General features: G+C 43.3%; 1 protein-coding gene across 3 annotated transcripts in view; it reads right to left on the bottom strand.

Annotated features, from left to right (window-relative positions):
- Positions 1 to 27480, bottom strand: part of PCSK5 (proprotein convertase subtilisin/kexin type 5) — a 767735-nt gene that overhangs the window by 205679 nt on the left and 534576 nt on the right. For all 3 annotated transcript variants that reach the window (XM_033926861.1, XM_033926868.1, XM_033926878.1), the window contains exons 17-19: positions 23220 to 23301; positions 13755 to 13858; positions 8820 to 8949 (exon numbers count right to left, since the gene is read on the bottom strand). In XM_033926861.1, coding sequence (XP_033782752.1) covers positions 8820 to 8949; positions 13755 to 13858; positions 23220 to 23301 — 316 coding nt within the window. The remainder of the gene's footprint in view (positions 1 to 8819; positions 8950 to 13754; positions 13859 to 23219; positions 23302 to 27480) is intronic.

Raw genomic sequence — 27480 nt, 5'->3', positions numbered from 1 at the left:
TCAATACGATATACTATATACCAGGGGTCTCAAAGTCCCTCCTTGAGGGCCACAATCCAGTCGGGTTTTTAGGATTTCCCTAATGAATATGCATGAGATCTATGTGCATGCACTGCTTTCAATGCATATTCATTGGGGAAATCCTGAAAACCTGACTGGATTGCGGCCCTGCTATATATATATATATATAATAAATATTTTATTTTATTTGTTAATTAGTTGACCTCATACTTTTAGAAACAATATACAAGTGATTCACGTCTACTATTTCCACTCCACTCAGTATTTTATAGACCTCTATCATATCTCCCCTCTGCTGCTCCTTCTCTACACTGAAAGGTCTTAGGCCTAGATCTGGGCGATCGATGGGTGAGTTTTGCCGGGCAACTAATTCACGACAGAGCCCTTACGCAAATGAAGTGATCAGACGCACGCCCTTCAGTGACCCCACGGATTGCTGCAGAGCGATCCAGATGCATGAGCAGACCATCCTCTTTGCCTGTAGATGTGATCCGAGCATGCGCCTGCTCTCCGCACAAGCTTGAGGTCAAAATGAAAGGGGGAGGGGTGGCTGCACTCACTGGTCCCACGAGAATCATTTCAGTGGAACAGAATACGCTTTGCACAACATGCCGCAGTACAGTCCCGCTTTAAACCTACAAGTTAAAACCACGGGCTTGAAGAGAGCACGGCGGAGGAGAGCAGGGCGCTTTTTGCACAAGGGAGATGTTTTATTTTGATGGTTTTATTTTTGATACTGGGATTTCAGGGCTGCAGGGCTGGGATTTCGTGGCAGCAGAGAGCAGGGCAGTCTGCAAGGACATGAGTGACTGGTCCTCAGCAATCGCTTCTTTTGGGGTCAGCAAACCCAATCGGTGTTCCTTCTTCTATTTAGTGAATCGCTGCCTTCCTATTATGCAGGCAATTTTCCCTCATTTACATGTGCGGATCAGATCGGATCGGGGATTGATCGCACAGCTGTTTAGGATCGGGGAACAGTCACAAAACCATCGGTACATGAACGGTAAGTTTAGTGAATCTAGGCCTTAAGTCCTTTTATCCTTCTCCTCATAGGTGATTTGTCCCATCCCTTTTATAATTTTCGTTGACCTTCTCTGCACCTTTTCTATTTCTATTATATCTTCTTTGAGCTCTGATGACCACAATTGCACACAATATTTGAGATGTGGTTGCATCACAGAGCGAATCAAAAGGCATTATAAAATGTTCTCCATTTCTTTCTTAATTCCTAACAGAGAAGAGGGTTTCAACGACGACTCCTAAATCCTTTTCCTGGGCAGTAACTCCTAATGCAGTGTATCGCAAACTGTGTGCCGTGGCACACTAGTGTGACTCCTGCGATTACAGGTGTGCCGTGAGATGCTGGGGGAGGGGGGGGGTGGAGGAGGAGAGGTGCTGGCTGACTGCCTACATGTTGTGCCTTTCACAGCGTGAGGCACATCCTTTGCGCCAGGGGTCCCCAAAGTCCCTCCTTGAGGGCCGAATCCAGTTGGATTTTCAGGATTTCCCCAATGAATATGCATTGAAAGCAGTGCATACACATAGATCTCATGCATATTCATTGGAAGCAGTGCATACACATAGATCTCATGCATATTCATTGGGAAAATCCTGAAACCCAACTGGATTCAGCCCTCAAGGAGAGACTTTGGGAACCCCTGCTGTAGGCAATCAGTCGGTGCCAGCTCCTCTCCTTCTCTCTGCCGACAACCCCCACTGGTAGCTCAGGGGCCATCTGGAGGGCCTTGACACATGCAAGGACATCAACGTGACATCACGCATGCGTGCGACATCGTGACAATGTCCGTGCACTAACGGATGCTTCAAGCCGCGCCCACTATGTTTATCACGCAGCAACTTAACAAAGTTTGCGAGATAATGTCCTAATGGAATCTTGCATCATGTAGCTATAGATTGAGGTCCTCTTCCCTACTTGCAACACTTTGCAATTGTAAACTGCGTGTTATCCCATGACTTTTTAATATCTTTTTTCGTATCAGGCACTATTATGGGGTAAAGATTTGGAATAACTGCTTTTGCTTACTAATACTTATGAGGAATTTAGGAGACACCTAAAAACATATTTGTTCCTGAAGCACTTAGGTAGCTGATTTCAAAATTTTATACGATTGATCTTTCAGGTTTTATTTATGAGGTTTTAGCTTTGCAAGTTTTATTCAATCTGTATCATTTTTAATTATTGTAAACTGCATAGAACTTTACGGTCCTGCGGTATATAAACTTATTATTATTAAAGTATTTTGTCAAATGCCTTCCGAAAATCCAGATACACAATACCAGCTGGCTCACCTTTATACATATGTTTATTGACCCCTTCGACAAAGTGTAGTAGGAATATGTTCTGGTCTAGTACTTCAATGGATCAAGAATAAAAACACCTTGCATTGCTAGTCATGGATTCAGCAAACCTTTTGTCTGCAAATATTTTATATCCAAGAAACATGCAAAAAGTAACATCTTTTTATTTTGACTTCCCAAAATGAAATACATGACTGTAAGTGCTTTCTAGTTCCAAAACAGAAAATGAAAAATCCAGTTTTTCGCTCTTCATATGCTATGGCAACATTCAGCCATAATAAAGTATCTCTGCCTGCTTCCATAGCACCCTCTTCTTGCTCTACCACCAGTGAAACACAGGGCAATCCAGAAGATACCACACAGTGCTGGAAAATCGGAAGAGCCAGCTCCATCAGTGCCACTTTTCATCAAAAATAAAAGTGTGATGAGCCAGAACCAGAATTTAGTGTAAAAATGAAGAACCACAAACCAAGCTCGGAATTTAGAAAAGGAATTACATTGTCTCACATTGAATGACAAACTTAGCAATTCTCCATTTTGTAAAAATATTACTTTAAAATTTGTAATTGGGCTTGACAGCTAGTTACAGACAGGAAGAGTCGGTATGCTCCCTGATGGCGTGTCACTTATGGTGAGCTTTGTCAAGGGATTACTGCATGCACTTAGACACAGTGATTAATAGCATTTCAAATCTAGCAATAGCAGTAATTAATCAAATAATTAAATACATATTTTCAATTAGGTAATGTAATTAAAACCTCCCATCCTTCAATTCATTGCGATTTTGAAGTATTTAAGGCACAGTTTTGAGCCACAATTACTTATATTATTGAGGAGGAAATTCATCAGTGTGTGGTAAAAGATCACTTTTTACTGTCCCTTGATTTATTGCTGGATTCAGCAAACTGAAGGATCTCATTCCACAGGCTGCTAAATTTCCTTTTTGAAGAAATAATGCTGCTTGCGAGCCACCTTGCAAGCCAAGTTATTCCAGCAGTGCAGGAGCACCGGGCCACAAAGCCACAGCACAGCAGAGTCCCTCCTGGCTCCAAACCCTCCTAGCTCAAGCCCTGCCCACCCCCCACAAGATATAAGCCCCCCATGGCCTTACCCTATAGGGGCTACCTTTGGTGGTCCAGAGGATCTTCAGACTTGAGCAAAGCCCAGCTGCTCCTGCTTAGTCTGGCACCCTCCATAAAATGGTGTGTTACTGCTAGGGGGTCATGTTTCCATAAAGGCCTCAGCTGAGAGGGGGGAGTCTTGCGACAGGAGCGTGACCTGTTGGTTTGGCCAACCTGGGAACATCAGACCACTACATTGTGGCCCGATGCTCCCAGGAGATGAAATAATCACAGTAAAAAGCTGGGGCTATTTTACAGTGATTTTTGGCCTTTAAGGCGACTTGCAGGTATTTGCATAGTAATGAGATGCAAAACATTCATATACCTTATATATTCGAATATAAGTCGATCCGAATATAAGTTGAGACCCCCATTTTCCCCCATAAAGGAGGAAAAATGGTTGACTCGAATATAAGTCAGGTGGCTTAATATTCAAGTGCCCTCTCAGGCTCTGCACCCAGCCCTCTTCCTTCCAGGCACAGCACCCAGCCCCTTTCCTTCCCTCTCTCCTCAGACTCTGCACCCAACCTACCTCGCTCCCAGGCTACCCCCTCCGCCAAAGCGCGCTCCTGCTCAGTGCCGCTCAGCGGCTGAAGAAACCAGAACTTCCACCTATCGACCAGATTAGCAACGGGGCAGGAGTGCAGAAAGCTTGCTCCTGCCCGCTGCACCCCTGGACCACCAAGGATCAGCAGAGGAGGTACAACGGACAGGGCAGGGAGAGCGGCAGGGTGCAGAATCTGGCGGCAGTTTTTAGTAAGTCTGGGAGGGGGGCACTGGTCTGAATATAAACTGGGGGCCCAAAAATCCCAGTTTATATCCAAGTATATATAGTACATGTTTTTAAAATGTTATTACTATTTAACACGTGGTGACACATACCACTGTGGCAATTTTAGTCAGGCCGCATTAGGGCCATTTAAGTTACGGAGAGAATGAGGCAACTTAAATCCCAAACACAGTTTGATGAATTTCCCCTCCTCCTTCATAGCATAACCCATATAGAAGACAACTCTATAACTGTGTGCCTATAATTAGACACCTAAAGGGTGCCTAGTAGAAGCCTATTCTACAAAGAAACATAGGTGCCTTCTTTCCTTTATGGAACACTAGCATAACAGCAAAAATGCACACCTATAATGTACATGCAAGCACTCATGCCAACCATAAAACTGGTGAAAAGTGTGTGCATCTAAATGCCAGAGGTAAGAGCATAAGTAGCATGTGTAAATTTGAGTCCTGCCCAGACTCTACCTGTGTATATGCCTGCCTCTAAAATATGTGCTATGTAAGATATTTACTGTTCCCATTCCCACGTTTAACCAAAAGAAAACCATCCCGTGTCATTCTTTAGTGTCTATCTCAACCTCAGTCTTTCTACACTAACATTCTTCAATGCAAGGCTTGAGGGTTAGTGGTTTTGCCCATTCATACTCTGATTCTTTACTCTCTGCTTAAAGAAAGACATGGGGATGGTTTCCCGTGGTTATCCATGGAGACGGGAACGCTGATGAATTTTGTCACCGTGTCAAGAATATTGGCAAGTATGTTTGTATGTGCTCATATACATGCAGACTTTCCATTATTCTAATGATTTACATGTGCAAAACGTCTCCATACACCAACAAATGAATGAATCCCTATAAGCAGCTCATGAGGCTTAATTCACATCATGGTGCTCCCACATAAAATTTACCGCTCATGTGTACAATAAATTAGGGTGAATATGTGTAATAAGTCTCAAATGTCACATTCATAAAGTAAATATAGTGGATTTATAATCAGTTCAAAATTATGAAACAAACTCTCATAAGATGTCGCTAAAAATCCCAAAGAACTTATCTTAACCATGGTGTAGATTAGTGCTGCCCAATTCAGGGAAACGTTTTTCAATTAAATTCAATTTGACCTATTGAATCAATTTTTCAATTTGATTCGATTCACTTTTCCTGCCCCATTGGGCTTTTATTTCCCAAACGTGCTGACGGGTTTATTTTGTAGCCTTTCCACACCCCCCCCCCCCGAAACCCCATGCCACCGCTGTGGTGTAAACAAAATAAACAAGTAAAGAAAATTTTTCCTCTTTCTGTTAGGTCCTAGCTCATGCTCACTGTCTAGCACCAGCTCTGGAAGGATACACATTTCAAATCTGACATATTGTAATCACAAAATAGAAAATACAAATGTTTTTTTTTACCTTCCACCACCATATCTAACATTTGTTTCTTTCCCACTGTCTACCATCTCTCTCTCTCTCTCTCTCTCTCTCACCCTGCCTAGTGCCCTGGGTCAAACCTATTTCCTTCTATGCAGTATCTTTCCCATCCTCCCCTCCATTATCATGTGTAACATTTCTTTCTCTTCCCCCATGCACCATCTCTCCCTGCCCTCCACCCTATGTCCAACATTTCTTCCTCTCTCTTCTCCATGCATGTCTCCCTTCCCTCCACTATATGTAGGATTTCTCCCTCTCAACCCCTTTCTACCTCTTTGTTTCATCTCTTCCTTCCTTTCCTTTACCCTAACAATTCTTCTTTTCTCCCCATGTGCAAAATCTTTCCTCTTTTCTCATCTCCCTGAGCAGCAGCTTTGCTCCTCTCCCATTCCCCTGTGCAGCAGCTTTCCATCCATCCCACCCATCCCCCTCTGCAGCAGCTTTCCATCCCTCCTTCCCAATCTCTGTGCAGCAGCACCTCACCACCCTCCCACTGTGAGACCTAACATGCCTCCTGACCTCCCAAAGCAGCAGCAGCAGCATGGTGGTGGCTAGCCTTGAAGAGGCAGCGCTGTGAGCAGGCTGATTGCGGCCTGCCCCACCAAGACTTCCCTCTGCTGCATCATCAATGATGACATCAGAGTATATAGTTGATTATTGATAATGATTGACTATGTGCACTATATTTCTAGTTATTGATTATTGTGAATACTTTGTGACTTTCATTCAACAGAAACTCAATGACATAAAAAATTAAGATAGTTTAGTTTCTTCCTATACTGCCTTACCTTATACACATCATAGTAATTATGTTATAAAATTTCACAATAGTGACAGACACTGAATTGCAAACTGGAAATATCATTGGTGGATTTATTTGTTCCACTAACCCCCTGGACAAATTGAGGGAAATGTCATTAGGGGGCATTCTGGCTCCATGAGAACACATCTGGCCAATAAGGCCTGGATTCTATAAACAGCACCACTTGGCACGGCTGTCAATCAACCGCTAGATGCCATTTATAAAATCACGCCTAACGGTGCCTAAGCAGACTTAGATATTGCTAGGCATCTTAGACATATGTGCGACTCCATTAGGCAAGCTGTTTACTCACCTAATTTGGCAGTGCCTATGTTGGACACCTAACTCAACCATGCCTATTCATCGCTAGGCATGGGAGGGGGCCACCACTTAGGCAGCACTAGGAGTCCTAAGAGTTCAGTGACAAACTCTTAAATTGTTTAATTAATGGTTTTATTGATTGGCTGAAAACCAGCATAGTCAATTATCATGCCGATTAAGCCAGTTAAAAAATGTAGGCGTTGCTAGGTGACCGCAATTAGGGTGCTTAGCAGTGCCTAATATAGGTGCTTTTTATAGAATACAGCCTAAGTGGATTAATAAGGGCATTTGAAGAAGGCATAGCAATACCACAGTAATAAACAATAAATATTATTTTAGCAAAGCACTGTGGACATGTAATGCACAAGATGATCACATTCTACATTCTGTGCCCAGCTATGATTCTCATAAATTTTAGAAATTAGTTGTATAGTTCGAGGAACAGGCCTTCTACAGAGATAGTGTGGATGGTAACATATTTTAGTCCACAGATTGTCATTGAAGAGGTGAGAAAAAGTCAGAGAATTGTTGTTGAATTGCAGTTGGGTAGTATTTAGAAACCATAATATAAAGTGATTTATCCAAGATGATAAAACTCATCAGCACCACAGCAGGATCTGAACTCATCTGTAGAGCTTTCAACATTACAGTTCAATGCTTCCACCTCTTATTTTCCCTCTTTGGTGAAGCACAAATCCTCTCTGCATGCCACAATGAACACTTGTCTTAAATCAGGCAATAATTGTTCTAGGCCTGAATCAAGCCACTATAATTTTTTTATATCTTTGTGATCATGTTGGGAAAGGGGGGTGAGGTAATTTTATAGGTCAGTGATTCCCAAACCTGGCCCTGGAGGCCACTCAGGTTTTCAGAATATTCATGAGAGCAGTGGTGTAGTCAGACCCAGTATTTTGGACGGGACTTTCCCCCCCACAAGAAATTTTTTTTAAAAAAATCCAGGGTTTTAAAAAATGCATATCCAACATCTCTCCCCTTGCTCCTCCACAGCGTCCCAACATCTTCCCTCTTATTTTTGAACTCTATCCCTTCCTTCCCCAGTGTATCTTACATGTGTCCCCGGTGCCAGCCTTTCAGGTTTCCCTCTGACAGGTCATACCCTTGCTGATATCACTTCCTGTTTCCTGTCTGGTGGAATTTGTCAGAAGGAAGCCTACAGGGTCAGTGCCGGTGGCAAAAATGAATTGCTGCAGATGCTGGGAATGTGTGTAAGGTACACCACGTGGAATATAGAGGGGAGAGGGAAATGTGGTGCAGCTGCTGGGTAGAACTGAGCCAAAAATGGATTAGGCCCACCCATAGTTACACTGCTGCATGAGATATACTTGCATGCACTGCCTCCACTGCATGCACATTTTTCTCATGACTATCCATTGTGGATTTCCTGAAAACTTGACTGGCTTAGATGCCTCCAAGACCAGGTTTGGGAACCACTCTTATAAGCCATTTCTGTGGATGCAACTGCCTTTCAGGTGCACAAATAAGTATTTGGAAAACTGTCCAGGACATGTGTATGTAAAAGTGTGCGCCTGTTCGGTGCTGAGTGGCTTGTTGACTGGCTCCCGCGAATTCTCATGAATGCATTTTTGATGGTATTCTGGTCATTTACCTGCGTACTTGGCACCTAAATGTTGGAGGCTATGTTATATACAGAATGATCTCTGGATTGTCCAACTGCACACCCCTTTACTTAGAATAAGCACAGATTTTCCTGGGATGAATTTTAAGTTTATCCTTGTATGTTAGAAAATACACACTTCTGGAAAAGAAACCAGGATATTTACACAAGTCTGAGAACCCAACCTCGAGGGGTTATTTTATATACCCAAATATGAACATTAATTCTTTTTATAAAGCAGGCGTTATGTATGCCCTACTATAAAAATTGTCCCCATAGTGTGCATTTCTGTATTTACAATTTAACCTGCAGTAAGTACTGTCGTTTAATATTCAATCCATATTCAAAAATACAATAGATCTATAATAGCAGAACACAGCTTACTTTCTGCAGATTTTGTATCCATTTTCAAGAGTCTGATCAAAGTAATATCCAGTGCTACAGGTCACCACACATCTCCCCTCTTCCATTAAATAAACACTGGTGCAGTTTATACAAGCATCTGCTCCTGCGCCTTAATCAAAACAAGAAATGTTATTACTACCAGGTACTGTTTTGCAGGTTAGCTAACAGATTGTTCACCACTTGACTTCAACACAGCACACATTCTCTGCCTAGATATTTGACTAATAAATTTGAAAATTTAATTCAAGCATTTAATTCAATATGTATTCTTTATATTTATAAATTTACATATCGTTACAAGACTCCTCTTGCTTTAGCCCTCTTGCTTCCTTACACCATAAATTGGAGGGGAGTAGATCCAAAGGATGACGAGATCCCTCTTCCCCCCAAAAAGGAAATGGCCCAACAGAAAAACCTTCAATTCTATATATATAACCCATTCAGCTGGTCACAGCTATCAAGTTCTTCATATTCAGAAAATCTCTAAGTTGTTCTGGCATGAAAAAAAACATATTTCACACCCAAATACTTGATTATACATTTATAAAGAAATGCAAGAAGAAATGAAGCACCAAGTGCTACGGTTTCAGATCTTGTTGCCAAGAAAAGTTTTCTACTTTCTTGTGTCTGTCTAGTAACATCCGGAACCATCCAAATCTTCTTTCCACGGAATAAAACTTGATTATTTCGAAAATAAGATCTGATGTATATTTTCTCACAGATTCAATCTTTATGCATACTTGATGCAAGTACAGTCAAACCTTGGTTTGCGAGTAACCCGGTTTGCGAGTGTTTTGCAAGACGAGCAAAACATTCTCGCAAAACTTGTCTCGCAAACCGAGTGTTAACGAGCACCCCCCCCGATAACAGGCATCACTCCCCCCTGCTCGCAAAAGCCCCCCCCCCGCTCAAACCGGCACCCCCCGCCCAAACAACTTGAACTTACCCTCCCCCCCCCGTCTGGCACCGGTGCTGCTTTAAGATCTTCTTGCCTCTGCCGGGCCTTGAGCATGCATCTGCGCATGCTCAAGGCCTTCTAATTCTCCCTCTCGCCGAGATTCTCGGTGTCAATGAGCATGCCTAAATGCTGCAGTTGCATGTGCAACTGGGAGTATTCTATAAAGTGTATGCTAAAGTAGTGGGAACATCCATGACCTGCCCGTATCCCTTCCATGGGAACACATCCTTTGCAGTTACACATGAGAACCCTTAGACATCCAGTTGTAAAATAGCCCCCAAAGTGCACTTATGCACATCCCTATGTTGGCACTCAACTACCATTCTTTCCTGTTTGCCTGGTTATAGTTGGGTACCTAATTGGCATTTAACTTACAGCGCCCTTTAAAGAATTACTCACTTACCCCCCAAATTCTATATATGGCGCCTAAAGTTGTGCGTGTACATTGGTGTGCATAGCTGTTGTACGCACACAACTTGATTAACTGGGTTAATCGGTGCCAATAATTGGCAAGTAACACCTCGTAATTGATGCTAATTGAGACAAATTAAAAGTTGCGTGCGCAACTCAGAAAGCACAGTTCTACAAAAAGTATGTGTAAGTTGCAATACGCAAATTTGAAAAGGAGGTGTGGCCAGGGGCAAATCGGGGGCATTCCTGAAAGTTGGGTGCATTGTTATAGAATATGACCGATGCACGCATAACTTGGGCATGTGTATTTAGGCTTGGTTTTAGCTGGCCTAAATGCCTTCATTTAAGTTATGCATTGCACACCAGCTAAAGTACAATTCTATAAAAGGTACATGTACCATGTAGAATCGCACTAAGCACCATTCTAGTTGGTGCCAATTTTTTAGGTGCCATATATATATAGAATATGGCCCTTAATGCACAAAGGGAGCAACTGTGTGGTAGGTGCATCTTCTATAATAGAATCTAGGTGCTTAGGTTCCATTATAGAATACCAGCATGGCCCAGTGTCAGTGTGCCTAACATTTTATGCCCCCATAGGTACACCAGCCAGAGAGTTGGTTAAGTGTGGGCACTTAAATGCCCTCAACACTTTTTCACTCAATCACCATGACCCATCCATCTACTTCTCTCTTCTCCTTCTCCCCCATCAACCATCATTGGCTCTGTATCCTTCATCTCCCTCCTACCCCCCAAAAAAAATTCCATTCATTTTCAGCTCTGTTATTCCCCACCTAGTTCCATCCAGTTTCTGCTCTGTTCTCCTTCTCCTCCAAGTCCTAATCATATTCTTCTCTGTCTGGAGTTCATATTCTATTTTGTTCTCCTTCTCTCTCTCTCCCCCCATCCCCCAAGTCCTATCTATCATCTGCTCCATTCCTCTTCTCCCTTCCCAAGCAAAGACCTGGCAATTGCTAAGTATGAATTGGAGAGTATAAGTGAAGGTGTGAAATGGGGGGCAAGAGAAGGATATTAAGTGTGAGGACAGTTTGAGACATGGTATGAATATACGAGGCATTGAAAAGGGATGGAGATGCTGTAGAGGAATATGAGCAAGGAAGGGGATGATTTGTCTGAAGCGGTGGAGGGAGGATGGAAAAAGGAGGTGAAAGGAAGGCAATAGAAGGTAGGGTACAGGTAGTATGCAGAAAGTTGCTGTCGTATGAACCAATGACCCCTTTGCCAGCATCAGAAATGAAGCCCAACCAGACCAGCTTGCATATATTGCAAAAAGGTGGCAATTCAATATTTTTTGGGGGTGGCACTGTCTATCCTGTTCTACTCCATAGCAAAGCCTATGGCCACAGAGTTTTATTTTTCTGTCCCTTCTAGTGAAAACAAAAGCTCTCAGAAATAATTTGTACAAAAAAAAAATTGCGGAAAAAAAATTGTAGAACGTTTGCCCTCTGGGATCAAATTTAAGGACTGTCCAAAAGTCCTGAGTTACTTTTTTTTATTTTGCCTAAACTTTCACTCGCCATAACTATCTTTCATTATTATTTCTTTTTTTCACTATTTATTTCTCCACCCTGTACATTATACCTGGGGCAATGTGCCATTCCTCCTGCTGGCAAAGATTGCTACAGTCAGAGCAGTTGCCGTTCCTCCCACTCCCCTGCATCTAAAGCCTTCTCTCCATAGGATTCTGACCCTGAAGAGTTTAATTGCACAATATTTTTTCTGTTGTCATACAAGAAGAAAGAAATGGGAAGGTTAAAGGTAAAATAAGAACTAGTTTAAACTATGCTAGCCAGCAAACGTGTAGCCTCTCGGTCACCTTTTTTTTTTAAGGTCCATTGTTCCAGGTAAGTGATATTTAGTTAGACATGGAGGTTACATCTGGAACCTTGCTTTTGCCTGCTGTCCTAAGCCCTTACTCTGTAGAAACAGGTAAAAAATAAATAAAAAAACTGTAGGTAACACCATTTCACTGAACTAACTTAATAAGCTTGAGAGCTAAGCTCCATTCATCAGCTCAATACAAAAAGACCACAGTTACAGTGAGTTTAAACAGAACACGGACTTCAGATGCCAAGCTGACCCAGTAGTTTTTAAACCCATTGTAATTGCCGTGTCTTTTCACTGATCTGATAAAGGGAATGGTTTTCAAAAGCTAGCCATAGATGTGTTGAGTCCATTCTTAATGCCCTTAATACATATATTTTTCAAATAAAATTAAAAACCATTGAAAAAATAGCAAAATAAAATCAACACTGCTGCTTACTACTGAATAGAGACAAATTTGTCCCCATCCCCGCAGGAACTCATTTTCCCGTCCCATCCCTGCGAGTTCTTTTACTGTCCCTGCCCCATTCTTGCAAGCTCCATCCTCATCTGCACAAGCCTCACACACTTTAAAATCATAAGTGCTTGAGGCTTGTGCAGGTAAGGCAGAGCTTAAAGGAATGGGGCAGGGACAGGGACAGCGCCAGCGCCAAAACTCAAGGGGACGTGATGGGGAAATTGAGTTCCTGCAGGGATAGGGACAAATTTGTCCCTGTGCCATTCTCATCTATTGAGTACTCCAGAGCAGTACTATCCCAAAGGCTGTCTGAGCGATGCAGCTGCAAATTTGCAAGTGCAGTACAGAAAGGCACAAAAATTACTCCCAGCCCACCATCTCCTCTTACTGGCAGCAGTGAAGCAGGCAGGACGGGGAAGGGCACCAACAGGTGAATCATATAGGGCCAGGGCAACTTCTGACATCTTAGGGCAGGGGTCTGACATCCTAGGGCATCTGACATCCTAGGGCAGGGGTGGGCAACTTCTGCTCTCAAGGGCTGCAACCCAGTCAGGTTTTCAAGATTTCCCCAATGAATATGCATGAGATCTATTTGCATGTACTGCTTGCATTGTATGCAAATAGATCTCATGCATATTCATTGGGGAAATCCTGAAAACTTAACCAGGATAGGTTGTGGCCCTGAAGGACCAAGGTTGTCCACTTCTGTCCTAGGTGAATCTTTAGCTGTACATACCCTATGGAGGGGTGTGTGTGATTCAAGGCCTTTCCTCTCATATCTAGCATCATCTCTTCCTTTCTCTACCCCATCTCCCCAAGTTGTTCAGCATCTCCTTTTTCCTTCTTCTCTTCACCCAAGATGTCCAGCATCTCTCTCCTCCCACCTCTTAGGTGTCTAGCACCTCTCCTTTTCCTTTCATTCTCCCACAGCATTTCCTCTTCCTCCTCCCCTCTGCAAGGTTTTCAGGCAGCTTCCTTTTTCTTCCCTTATCTACTCCTCTCTAGAATGGCATCGGTGTGACAGCATATCTTAAGAAGACTCATCACAGCCAGTGAGGGCAGGATCTAGTAGGCCTTGTAGATGTACAAGTCCCTATGCCATCCACAATAAGTCTTCTTTAAAGACACTGACTGTCATGCTGTCTCCCCTTCCCCCTACTGTGCTGCTCTAAGTGGATGCTTAGTCTACCTATTACTCTGTTCAACTAGTTCCGATTTATAGTGAAACCCTCATTTGAAATACCTGAGCATGTAGCACATGTTCGGTGGCAGGGATCACATTCCTTCTTGTAGCTATTGTAAAATGTTCCATTTTCACAGCTAACAACACACATGGATCCCTGCAAACTAAGGCAAAATAAATAAATAAAAAATGAAGAAATAGCTCAAAATACTCTCTTTTTGTAATAAACTATAGTTTTCATTTTGATTGTACAATTGTATTTAAGGAAGCAACTGATAAGGTTTTGTTTTGTTTTTTAAATAAATAAATGCCCTTCAGCATTCTTCTGACTTTAAATTTATTATTTATTTATTTCTACAATTTCTAAACAGGTTAACAGTTAAAATATTCACAATAATTCAAAGGACAGTACATTTACAAAATGCATTCAATTACATTACAATCACATAGTAATTTAATCCACTTAAAATAATGTCAAAAGTTAATGACTTCACATGTTATCCATCCCCGCTAAATAAAGTACAGCACTCATATTTCAAGATTCTTATTAGATATGACTACCAGCACAATTAAAAAAAAATATTCTATTGGTATACGACACTGTTATTGGAATTGGTCATGTTTGTTCCACTGATCAGAGAACAAGATGGCTAATGTTTTAATACCAAATGGTTTAATACCAAATTTCCATGTGCTCCATAAATAAAGTGTCCCACGAATTAAGTAGATCAAAGCAGAAACAAGTGGGTCAATCGGGATGTTTCCAAATGAAATCTTTATTGATGGAAAGAAGAGGTACAATTCTGTAGAGAATGACTCTAAACTACAAGTGTTTTAGTATTGCGGACTATACCTTCTTCAGGAGTCTTGGCCACATAGCTGGTGGCGTTGATAATGGGCTGATATCGCCTGCAGATCCAATGCTTGGGTGCATGAATAGATAAGCAGTAGTGCTGTAATTCTTTTATACCACATTGCTGGAGTTTTCTCATTGTTTCGTCATTAATTGGACACAACACAATTTTTGAAATGTTTTGAATCTCAATTGGATGGTGGAGATTCAATAATTATAGTCACGTTAGACGTTAAGTCTCTATACACTTGCATTCCATTCAGGTAGTGGAGAACGCATTGGATAATTACCCGCGCCTCCACCATGTTCCTACAGATTTGTTGGTGGCATTATCCACAGTGGCAATGTCAAAAAATAATTTCTTGTTTGATAAAAAGTTCTTTCAGCAGAAGTCTGGAGTGGCTATGGGGGCATCTTTTGTGCCCTCCATTGCGAATCTTTTCATGGCTAAATTTGAAAGGGCAATGGACATAGGTCACTACCGTTGCATTTGAAGAGAAAACTCTGACCACTTGGCCCTCCAGAAATTTCTGGAAACACACCAAAGCCAGCTGAATGGCTCTCAGCTCCAGTTGGGAGAGATTCCAACCCCAGTGGATGCGATGATGATTACAGTGTGCTCCCTAGCCTCAAAAGCTGGCATCTGTCATCACTTTGACCCAGGAGTCAATCCTCAGCGGTACGCCCCTGCAGAGTGACTGTGGGAGAAACCACCAAGCCATGCTGGCTCGAGCTCCAGAGTAGCGTGGACTGTAACACATCCTTGTGTAGAGCCCAATGAGTGAGGAAGGCATGCTGGAAAGGTCACATGTGTGCTCTCGCCCAAGGAACCACATCCAACATGACTGCCAGGAACCTTAGAACCTGAAGACATTACCATGCTGATGGAGCTGGCTCCTTCATGAAGGAAGAAACTTTGAGAACAAAGCTACTGTCTCTTTACCTCTGGAAAATAAACACGGCCCACTGTCACATCTAACAGAACATCCAGGTACTCCAGAGACTGTGTGGGTGGCAGACAGCTCTGTCTGGCGCTCATAATCTAACCAAGGTCCTCCAGAACAGGGATCAATGGATCCACTGTATGGCGACCCCCGGCCAACGAGGGAGCTCTTATCAGGTAGTTGTTCAAGTAAGGGTGTACTGGCAGACCCATGTTCCGTAAATAAGCTGCCATGACCAGCATCACCTCAGTGAAGGTACGGGGAACCATTGCCAGTCTGAAGAGTAGAGCTGAGAACTATATATATATATATATATATATATATATATATATATATTTTGTTTTTTTGTTTTTTTTTTCCCCCCAAAACATGAAACCGAAAGCATGCAAGGTGGACTGGAAATATCAGAATGTGCAAGTAAGCTTCCGTGAGTTCAAGAGATGTGAGGGACTCTCCCAGGGCCACTGCTACAATGACATCACAGTGTCTCCATGCGAAAATATGGAATCATGAGAGCCACAATTACATGCTGGAGATCCAGAACAGGCCTCCAATCATCAGAGCCTTTCTTTGGCATGATGAAGTATATGGAGTATCTACTTGAGCCTGAGAGATCGTGCGGCCCCAGCTCTATAGCTTGAATATCTAGCAAGCAATGTACAGTGGCATGAACCTTGAGTGCTATGGCCTATCAACATGCAGGAGAATCCATAAACCAATTCATCAGAGGCCCGGAAATTCCAATTTGAAGCCTGACTGAAGAATGTCCAAGACCTGCTGGTCGGAAGAAATGTGAGCCCAGGCCGGCAGGAAAACTGAGAGTCTGCCCCCTGTTTGTAGAGGGGCATACCTCGGCCTGACATCATTGTGCCTTTTTGCGTGGAACAGGAAGCAGATGGCCAGGTTTGCCTGCAGCCGGACTGCTGCTGCTGGGTACTCTAGGAAACTTTCTGAGACGTGGCAGTCAAATACAGGCGGAATAGCCTGGACCCATGAAAAATTAAGAGCATCCAGACCTCTAGAGGTTCTGGGTCTTCTATTCAGCAGGGACTTAAAGGCGATGGTCCACCACAAAATTCATGAGGTCGTCCAGGCCCTTGCCAAACAAAAACTACTCCTTAAAGGAAAGTTTAGCCAAAGGAGCCTGATAAGTGGAATCAGCAACTCATTGTCAGATCCAGAGAAGCCTGTGAGCAAAAACGGAGTATGTCAGCACCTTAGCCTGTACTTGCACTAGAAATCAAAAGAAGTTGAGGAGGAGGAGGCTCCATAGCCTCAGTCTCCAGAGTGCGCAGCCGAGACGAACAGGTGCGAGTGACAAAAGATGCCTCTGAAGCAGCCTTAACGCCTAAAGTAGCTGCATCAAAAAGCCTCTGAAGTGCTATTTGTTGCTTGTGGGAAGAACATGGAATTGTGTCCTTCTGAGATCCACCTAGCAGGCGAGGTCGTTTCAGTGCGAAAGCAATGCAGGTATTTGGGAGTCATGCTTGATTCCTCTGTCATTTAAGGCCCAAATTAAGGCTGTGATCTCCAGTGTGTTTTTCAAACTGCGTTTATTGAGGAGGTTGCGTGATTATCTATTGGATGATAACTTTCGCACAGTCATCACGCCAATGATAACACCGCTGCTTGATTATTGAAACTCCATAAACTTAGGTTTGCCTAAATGTGTTCTGCGTGCTCTGCAGATGGCACAAAATGCTGCTGCACGTCTTATCGTTCATGCCTCAAAATTTGATCATATCACACCGATGTTGCATGCGCTTCATTGGCTTCCCATTGATATACGGGTAGAATTTAAGGTTCTGTGTTTGATGTTTAAGGTGTTCCAAAGCAACTGTCCTTCAGTTGTTCATTCCCTTTTTCGGTGGCATTCTCCTTCACATAAGCTACGGTCTGCAGACAGCCTGGCATTGGAAATTCCGTCTTTAGTAACTGTGAAGCTTACTGGCAACCATAAATCTATGTTGTCTGTTCAGGGTCTGGCACTGTGGCATGCCTTACTGTTGTCACTGTATCAATTGACTGTGCTTTGGCAATTCAGAAAAGGAGTAAAAACTGTGTTGTTTGAACGCACTTTTGGTGCAAGCAATGTGATAGTATGAGGATATGAAGTTTTTTTCTATTCAGGCCAAGGGTTGTACTGTTATTGAATTGACTTTTGGGGTGTTTGTTATGTGACAGTGTATGGTTGTGCAGGTTCTTTTAATTTTGTTTTAATTATATTTTATTATTTGTTTAATTGTTTGTTATTTCGACTGATTTTGTATTGTTCCTTGCCTAGATTTGTAGATAGGCGGGTTATAAATAATTTTAAATAAATAAACATCTACCCAGCAGTCCTGCATATCCGTACTCACCACACCACCTGCACTGGGAAAAGAGGTGCATGTAGTCATCTGCGTAACGATAAAATCCACTCTAGGTTGACCCAGAAGCTGTTGGCACTTCAGTGCCAGTGGATAAAAGAGAGACAAGGTCCATGCTATCCTAAGATCTCCTTCCAGAGAGGCACACTGCTCAGAGATCAAAAAGCTCATATCAGGGTGCCAGAGAAAGATGGAAGACTGGGAGCACTCCACAAAGCCAGGAGGAAAAAGTGGACAGTGCCGGCTAAGTGACCAAATTCAACTTCTGCAGAGACTGAGACATAAGATCTGGCAAAGCCACTCTTGAAGACTCCAAAGAGCCAGAATACAGTCCCTGATATCCCATGCCCAGAAGCTCTGCGCTGGAGAATTAAGGGCCAGCAAGCTGGTCATCATCCGAAGCATTCCCCAGATCAGGATCAGGCAGCACTGGAACATCGGCGGACTGAGAGGAAGACATCCCTATATAACAATGCTGCTGAGAAACAGAGCAGAAGCAGAGAAGAATGCCTGCTGAAAAAAGCACCTCACCTTGCTCCCCTCCTCTCCCTCAGCCGATGTTCTAGCAAAATTCTTCAACGATAAGGTTTCTTCCTTGAGATGCTCTTTCCCTCCTTCAGTCTCTTACAACTCCCTAGTGCCCACCGATTCCACTCCCACCCTAATGGTCTCCAACCCTATCCCAGCTGACAGATCCTGGACCACCTTTGAGCGCGTATCTGAATCCCTGGTCCTCAATCTCTGCCTCAAACTGAAATCCTGTAATTGCTCCTTGGACCCATTCCCCTCCTACCTATACGAGAACATTCCCGCTCAGGCTATTTCTTCTATCACCATTCTCATAAACTCTGCCCTTCAGTCGGGCCATTTCTCCCCAGAAATGGGTCATATCGCCTTGACTCCACTACTGAAAAAATCTGACCTTGACCCTTCCATACCATCCAGCTATCGCCCAATTGCAAATATCCCTCTCCTAACCAAGATGCTAGAGTCCATCATTTCTTCCCAACTCTCATCATACTTAGAGAGATACTCTATTCTTTTACCCTATCAATATGGCTTTCGTCCTAACTTCAGCACCGAATCCCTACTGTCTTCCCTGATTTCAAGGGTTCAACAACTTCACTCTCGAAACAAGTTTGCCATCCTCCTACAATTTGACCTTTCCGCTGCTTTCGACGTTTTTCACCAAGATATTCTTGTTTACCAACTCTCTGAGATAGGTATCAACTCCACAGTCCTAGGTTGGGTCTCTAAATTCCTCCGCTCTCGTTCTTACATTGTTAACATGAATGGCACCTCATCCTCCCCCTGGAAACCGAATTGTGGAGTCCCGCAAGGCTCTCCACTATCCCCTATCCTTTTCAACATCTATATGTCCTCCCTAAAACTCCTCCACCTATCCCCCCTTGAAACAATTTACACTTATGCAGACGACATCCTCGTCCTCCTCGAGACCGATTCGAACCTCACCGACCTGTCTAAGAACATATCCTTTTGTATAATGAACCTACAATCCTGGGCCCACACTGTGCAAATGAAATTGAATGAGTCCAAAACAAGACTTCTTTGGCTCGGTCCAAAACTAGATCACCTACCCACCTCCATCCCACTACCCTCTGGCTCCTCTCTGCAGTTTGAGTTCTCGAGCAAGGTCTTGGGCATCATCATTGATTCCACATTGTCCTTCAATGACCACCTCCAATCCTTGGTAAAAAAAATGCTTTTTCAGCCTTCACATGCTGAGGAAAGTTAGATCCTGCTTCCATCAAAAACATTTTACCCTCCTTGTCCAATCCATCATCCTCTCCAGATTGGACTATTGCAACTCTATCTACTTAAGCCTAACTAAGAAAAACCTCCACAGACTCCAACGGATTCAGAATGCCGCGGCCAAGCTTATCTTCGCTAAAAGTAAATTTGACCATGTCTCCCCGCTCCTGGTCAAGCTCCACTGGCTTCTGATAATCGCCAGGGTCCACTATAAATGCGCCTGTTTAACTTTCAAAATCATATATGGTATCCTCCCTCCCTTTATCCCTCTTTTTTGGAATTCCTCAAACCCTAATACCACCAGATCCTCCCACAAATTAAAACTATCCTTCCCCTTGCTAAAAGGCATTTCCCACACAGGAAAGCTAGGGACCTCCCTCCACTTCAAAATCACTGAGCTCTGGAACAACCTTACCTCCCCTCTTCGGAACTTGAGCTCTCTCCAAGTTTTCCGCAAATATCTGAAAACCTGGCTTTTCTCAAAAAATGTAAGTCTCCCTCCAACTTAGGAATCAAGGAAACTCTTATATCTTGGCATCCCAAGTCCTCTAAATTTTCTTCACACTTCTACCTCTAACCCTCTGTTGTAGTTCCTTCCTATTTCTCCTAATGTAAACCGCGTCGAGCTCTACGAACGTGGAGATGATGCGGTATACAAACCTAAGGATTAGATTAGATTAGATTCCACAAATATGCTATAAAGTCTGAGAAGGCCTCCGGCTCCTGGGGTACAGAATCACTCTGAGATGACTGAAGTATGTGGTTCTTAGCCTGCGGAGGGTCTGAAGCCTTGTGCATGGAACCATCAGTTGTGTCAAGCCCCCAAAACAAAATAGACCACCTTCCCGGGCTAGCCGAGCATTTAGTCACCTACTTAATCAGAGGAGAGGCTAAGCTTTGCACTGCCACCACCTCCAGCTGCACCATGTGACACGTGGTGCAAAAATGCTCCAAAGGTGCCTAATTTGCGCAATCCTGGCAAAAATTCACACTAGGAGAGCCCAAGAACTCCATCCCAACAAATTTTGAGGCAAAAATTGCAGTTTTGGAGAAGCAGGGAACTTTTGAAAAAATATTGCTAAAAATCCCAGATGGCCACTGCTATGAAATTCACGCCAAAATTGTGACATTTTTTATATATAGCAAACATTAAAACCAGTAATTTTAGGATTTTTCAGGTGGGGGAACAAAGGGGACATGCAGAAACCTTCAAAATTGCAAAATTCAGACCCCCCCTCCCAATTCACTTCACAGTCTGTGACAGCCCTTATTCACTGTGACCTGTGTTGGAAATGTGCAGCAGCCTGCCACAGCTCTCTTACAGTAGTTGGAGTCAGAGAACCACTGCCTTAGAAACATAGAAACATAGAAATTGACGGCAGATAAGTGCCAGGGCCCATCCAGTCTGCCCACCCTAATGACTCTCCCCTGCCTTTACTTTGCAAATAGATCCCACGTGTCGATCCCATTTGGCCTTAAAATCAGGCACGCTGCTGGCCTCAATCACCTGAAGTGGAAGACCATTCCAGCGATCAACCACCCTTTCGGTGAAAAAGAATTTCCTGGTGTCACCATGCAGCTTCCCGCCTCTGATTTTCCATGATGTCCTCTTGTTGCCGTGGGACCCTTGAAAAAGAAGATATCCTCCTCTGCATCGATGCGGCCCGTGAGATACTTGAACGTCTCGATCATGTCTCCCCTCTCTCTGCGCTCCTCGAGCGAGTATAGTTGTAATTTATCTAACCGTTCTTCGTACGGGAAATCCTTCAGTCCCGAGACCATCCGGGTGGCCATTCTCTGGACCGACTCCAGCCTCAGCACATCCTTACGGTAATGCGGCCTCCAGAATTGCACACAGTATTCCAGGTGGGGTCTCACCATGGATCTATACAGAGGCATAATGACTTCAGGCTTACGGCTGATGAAACCCCTGCGTATGCAACCTATGATTTGTCTTGCCTTGGAAGAAGCTTGCTCCACTTGATTGGCAGCCTTCATATCCTCACTGACGATCACCCCTAAGTCCCGTTCTGCTACCGTTCTTGTTAGGATCTCGCCATTAAGGGTATAAGTCCTGCATGGATTTTGGGTACCCAGGTGCATAATAACTTTGCCTGGGAATGCCTCTATGATACTGCTGGCAGTCAGATTCCATGCCTGACTTCACCTCCACCCTTACGGAGGTTCGTGGTAATCCCCGTCTGATCAGTCGCTAGACACATGTACAGAGCTAGTTTGGAGAAGCCCTAACAGCTCAGAGGCAGGGGAAGCCCCAAAGCTGTCAGAACTTTTTTTTTAATGGCACAGATATTGTGTAGGGGAACACTGGGGGACGTAGTAGTTCTCTGACTCCAGCTACTGCAAAAGAGCTGTGGCAGGCTGCAGCACAGGTCATAGTGAGTAAAGGCTGTCATAGCCTGTGAAGTGAATTGGGGGTGGGGGGGGTCTGAATTTTGCAGTTTTGAAGGTTTCTGCATGTCCCCCTGTGTTCCTCCGCACTGCTCCTTGTGACCCTGGGCAAGTCACTTAATACCCATTGCCCCAGGTACATTAGATAGAGTGGGAGCCCACCAGGACAGATAAGGAAAAATGCTTGAGTACCTGAATAATTTGAAATCCGCACAGAATTGTAGGATTTGTGGAATATAAATTATTATTTTTTTAAATCTGCCAAATTAAAAAAAAATGCTGTGCCTCCCCCCCACCCAATGAACTGGCACAGGCCCCCCTCTTGACAAAAATTGGCATTAGGGATGCCCACTCCCTCCTGCCACAGCAATTTCCCCATGCCAGCAAAAATAGGCACGAGGGATGCCCATTCTTTCCTGCCATGCCGACACCCCCTCCACACCAGTGAAAATTGGCAGGAGGGACGTCCACTCCCTCCTGCCACTGGATGCCCCCCCACACCAGGTCCCCCCAAAATCAGGCCTTAGGTTCCCCCCTTTGTATCCCGGAAGGGGCCTTAGATGTCTGAGCCAATCAGGGCCTTAGGCTCCTCCCCATGCAAACCGCTTTAGCGACGATCGTTAGACGATCGGAGACTTTTGTGCATCTAGCCCTTAGTTTTTTATCATATGCAACCTATTTCCTGTGGGTCCCAAATGACATTCTGTACATAAACAAATCCTAGATGAGAAGATTGCAGAGGCATCCTAAACCTCTCCCTACAATATCCTCTGTAAGTAATAAAGTATTTATACAAAGCTTCAAAGTGCATAGTCTAATTCATGTGCCAAACATGATGAGGTAGTTCAGACAACTGGAGGTTCATGAAGACATAAAAGGAGAGACTATAAAGAGATAAGGAGGAATGAGTCAGAGTAAATTTCTCTGTCTGTAGCATTATCTAAGTCTACAGTAGGTCACAACAAAAAAATGCTCTTTGGCTTTATGCTTTGTATGAATTCTGTATAGACAGATTAAGTTAATCTAAAAAGGGCAGATGAACACAAAGTAACAGACAAATCTCAGATCTCAAATGTAGGGCTAAATCAAGGTTAAACTAGTCATACATGAAAGTTTTAATGCATGGCCAGTTACATCACTTGTCTGCTTTCTTCAGACTTATCCATAACTTCCTTACCTTAGGCCATGTCTGCATTCTGTGCAGGTATGGTCTGAACTGCAAGTCTTACAGTTTTCACTGCACTTTCGACAAAGGTTCTCTACAAGACAATAAGAATCAGTGTCAAAGCAATTCAGTCTAGAGACCTCAGGAGGGACAGTGGCCTAGCTAAGCACTACCGTATTTGCACGCATATAACGCGCGCGTTATACACGATTTTACAAACCGTGCATAACCATGTGCGTTATACGTGTGAGCGCGTTGTACAAATTTTTTTTTTCATTCTGATCTGGCATTCCCCCTGCGAACTGGCATCCTCCCCGCCCTCCCCCGCGATCCTACATCCCCCCAAGCACCGCAAAGACAACTCTTACCCGATTGGGCACCGGCACCAGCACCAATGCACAGGATGTGCCAGTGCCAGTGCCCGAAGATCCTCCCTCGTTGGGTTGGGCTGGGCTGGGCGGTGCGAGAGAGATCCTCCTTCTTCCTGTGTGGGGCTGGACTAGGCTTTGAGCATTTGCGCATGCTCAAAGCCTTCTGGTCTCGCTCTCTCTGAGATAATCTCGGAGAGAGCGAGACCAGAAGGCTTTGAGCATGCGCAAATGCTCAAAGCCCAGTCCAGCCCAGCACAGGAAGAAGAAGGATCTCTCTCGCACCGCCCAGCCCAGCCCAGCCCAGCCCAACGAGGGAGGATCTTCAGGCACTGGCACTGGCACATCCTGTGCATTGGTGCTGGTGCCGGTGCCCAATCGGGTAAGAGTTGTCTTTGCGGTGCTGGGGGGATGTAGGATCACGGGGGAGGGGGAGGATGCCGGTTTGGAGTAGGCGGGAGGAGGTTTTAGCATGCGCGGTGTACGCGTGTGCGCGCTATATTAAAATTTTATTACATAAATGTCTGTTCCCTGCGCGCTATACCCGTGAGTGAAAATACGGTAAATAAAGGGAGAAGCCAAGAATTATATCACAACAAAACCTCAAGAATCTTAAAGTTCTTCACAACATACCAATCATAACACTTTTGAGAAATAACATTTTACAAAACCAGAGCATTTTGAATCATTCTCACATTACAGTGTTCATTATGTGCTTGTACTAACCAACAAAATATCAAAGCATTCCCCTTTAAAAGTATCAGGAAAACTGCTAAAGAATATAAATTATTTCAGTGAAGTAAACCTGGTGGTACACCCCTGGCTCTGTGTCCTCAACTCACATCTAACTATATGCTCAGAACTGAAAAATATTTTGTCTGTGTGCATCCTTTCTGATTTCTTCAGACTTTTCCCTAGTTCTTTTTCCAGTTTGTCTCAGATATTTCTTTCAATAATTGTTTAACACATGCAAATTGATTGCATGTATTTTTAATTTGTAGGACAATTTGCATAAAGTTTTTACTGATAAACTGAAGGCACTATAATAATATTGTATACTTACATATGTGACCCCCCCCTCCTCTTTAAAAATTAACTGCTGTAAAAGCAGTGATGGAGGATTTTTCAGGTGGTCACTGAATCTCAACTGTGGCTAGAGAAGCTTTGTGTGAGAAGCTGGAGATTCCTTTTTCCTAAGAAGGAAGGGGTAGATTATAAAAGGGAAGGAAGGAGTATAATCCTGGCTTTTGGTTGTTTCTCTTTCCCGCCACAGCCCAAGACCGAGGGAGACTTTCAGAGCAATTTGGCAGGGAACTGACAAGACTGTGTAAACAGTGGCCTCTAAAGTGGGAAGGAGGTTATAAGGGAAAATCTTTTGGTGGAATTGGAGTACCTGTCTTTCATGGAATGAGTGTAAATGTTCAATTTGAATAAAGTTCCAATTTGGTTCATTCATACCTTGGACTGAGCTGTCATTTATCCAAATGGATAGCGAAGAGTTTGAGTGGGGCAAGTGAGACCCTGGAATTTGCCCATCCTCCAGCCTACCAGATTTGTCTTGCCTTGGCCTACACCCAAGCTCAAGTGTGGATAGCGAGTCCATGACTGACTATAACCACCAGTATTGTAGAAGCAAACCATAAATCAATTATTTTTGTGAGCCATGATGTCAGGCGGTGACCCCCCTCCCCGCCAACCCAAGAAACTGGTCAGAGCCCCGTGCCATGTGGTAGGGTCAGGAGACTAGGACTATACATAGAACCAGAAAAGGAAGATTAAGTGGCACAAATCGCTGTGCGTGATGCAAATCTGAAGGTTAGAGAAAGCTGGCAGCATGATGAGCAAAAATTATTAACCACAAACAAAGAAAAAGGACCAGTGTTCCACAAACAAAATCGTAGTGCAAAAGCACAAAGAGGAAAACAAAGTCTCTGGATGTCAATGAAAAAATAATTTATTTGAAACAAACAATTTTAAAACAAAATAAAAACAGCCTCTGGATAAATTAGGTCACACTTACAAAAAGTAAAACTCAAACCCTACATGGTCCATGTTTTGGTGAGTATTCAGCCTTCCTCAGGGGTCCTAATGTGATTGACACAAATGTGTGATACCTATTTAGCGATGATCCGTGTTTGGAGCCGGCCTTCCAATTGACAATACATTAGACAGATTGTGAGCCTGCCAGGACAGACAGGGAAAAATGCTTGAGTACCTGAATAAATTCATGTAAACAGTTCTGAGCTCCCCTGGGAGAACAGTATAGAAAATTAAATAAATAAATAAACAATTTTCAAAAAATGTGTGCATATGTAAAGTCCCATTGAAAATTGAATTGGAAAAAGTCTATGCAGGTACTTCTCCTATGTACACTTACACATATTTTTGTACATTTGAAAATATACAGGTATAAGTGTGTTCTTTACAATGCCTCTCCTATCTGCATATAAAATTTATGCATACAGTTCCTCATTCTATAACTTGGTGCCTTAACTTAATGCTATTTGTTTGCTTATATTATACAATACTATCACTTTCATGATAAGTGTACACTTGAATTTGCAAATGCTAGGCGCACTCAGCCTTATTCTATGAATGACGCACAGAACTTCCTTAGGGGACATCAGCATGTGCTAAGTGTCATGTGGCCCACAGATGTAAACTAGAACGCTAAGGACCCTTAGGGGTAAAGTTTACATATGGCACATAAAAAAAATTGGTGCCAAAAAACTATTCTTTAAGCCTAGGCACAGTTTATAAAATAGTGCTTATGCCCAGAAACCACACCTAATTTTAGGTGCAGACATTTGCGCCAATGAAACTGTGGCGCAAATGCCTGCGCCTAAAGTTAGGCACGGAAGCCCTTATTCTATAACTATGCACGTAACTTAAAGGAACAGCCATGATCCTTCCATGAGCCTTCCATTTCTGCACCTAAATGTATGCACATAACTTATATTTGATTCTAATTCGTGCCAATAATTACTTATTAAAACACCAATTATTGGTACTAATTAGCTTGTTATTCAATTACATTGCATGTGCAAATTGAGTATATACCCAAATTTGCGTGCACAATTTTCAGTGCTTTTTATAAAATTAGAGGGTTAGTGTGAAAATGTAAGGTGGGTGCTCACAGGGTAGGAGTTTGGATGGGACTAACATTTATGCATGTAACTTACAGAATGATATAAGTTACATGCTAAAGTGGCATATTTAAGGTTACACATTTATGCCTGCCATTGACACAGAGTAAGAGGGCAAATACTGACTCATGCTGGTATTCTCTAATTCAGGGGTGTCAAAGTCCCTCCTCGAGGGCCGCAATCCAGTCGGGTTTTCAGGATTTCCCCAATGAATATGCATGAGATCTATTTGCATGCACTGTTTTCATTGTATGCTAATAGATCTCATGCATATTCATTGGGGAAATCCTGAAAACCCGACTGGATTGTGGCCCTCAAGGAGGGACTTTGACACCCCTGCTTTAATGGAACCTATGCGCCCAAATGCTTTTAAAGAATTAGTGCTTAGTGTTCTGCATCTAGCTGCCTAATTTGTGATGTCAATACAGAGAGCTCGTCAGAAATCGGAGGAAAGAGGAACTTCCAAGTGCACCTGATACATTGCCTGTACATATTACATCTTATGAACGCCAGAAAGAAGCTCTCTTTGGCATAGTGCAAGTACGACAGTGAGCGCTGGCAGTAAATTTGAGAGACGGAGATCATACTCCATTTTCCTTGGCTTAGGAGTGAGGTATACGCAAAGCTAACCCATTTAGATAAACTGCCCCCAGGACTATGCAGCAGATGATTTCCAGAGGACCCTTTTATGGCATACAACTCATTTTAGATGTGGAAATAACTGAAAATTGTCCTTTTAAAGAAATTACTTACGGTGAA

Source organism: Geotrypetes seraphini, chromosome 1 (assembly GCF_902459505.1).
Source record: "Geotrypetes seraphini chromosome 1, aGeoSer1.1, whole genome shotgun sequence".
Taxonomy (NCBI): domain Eukaryota; kingdom Metazoa; phylum Chordata; class Amphibia; order Gymnophiona; family Dermophiidae; genus Geotrypetes; species Geotrypetes seraphini.
Note: the sequence above shows the minus strand (reverse complement) of the source record. Positions and strands in the feature narration are given on the sequence as shown.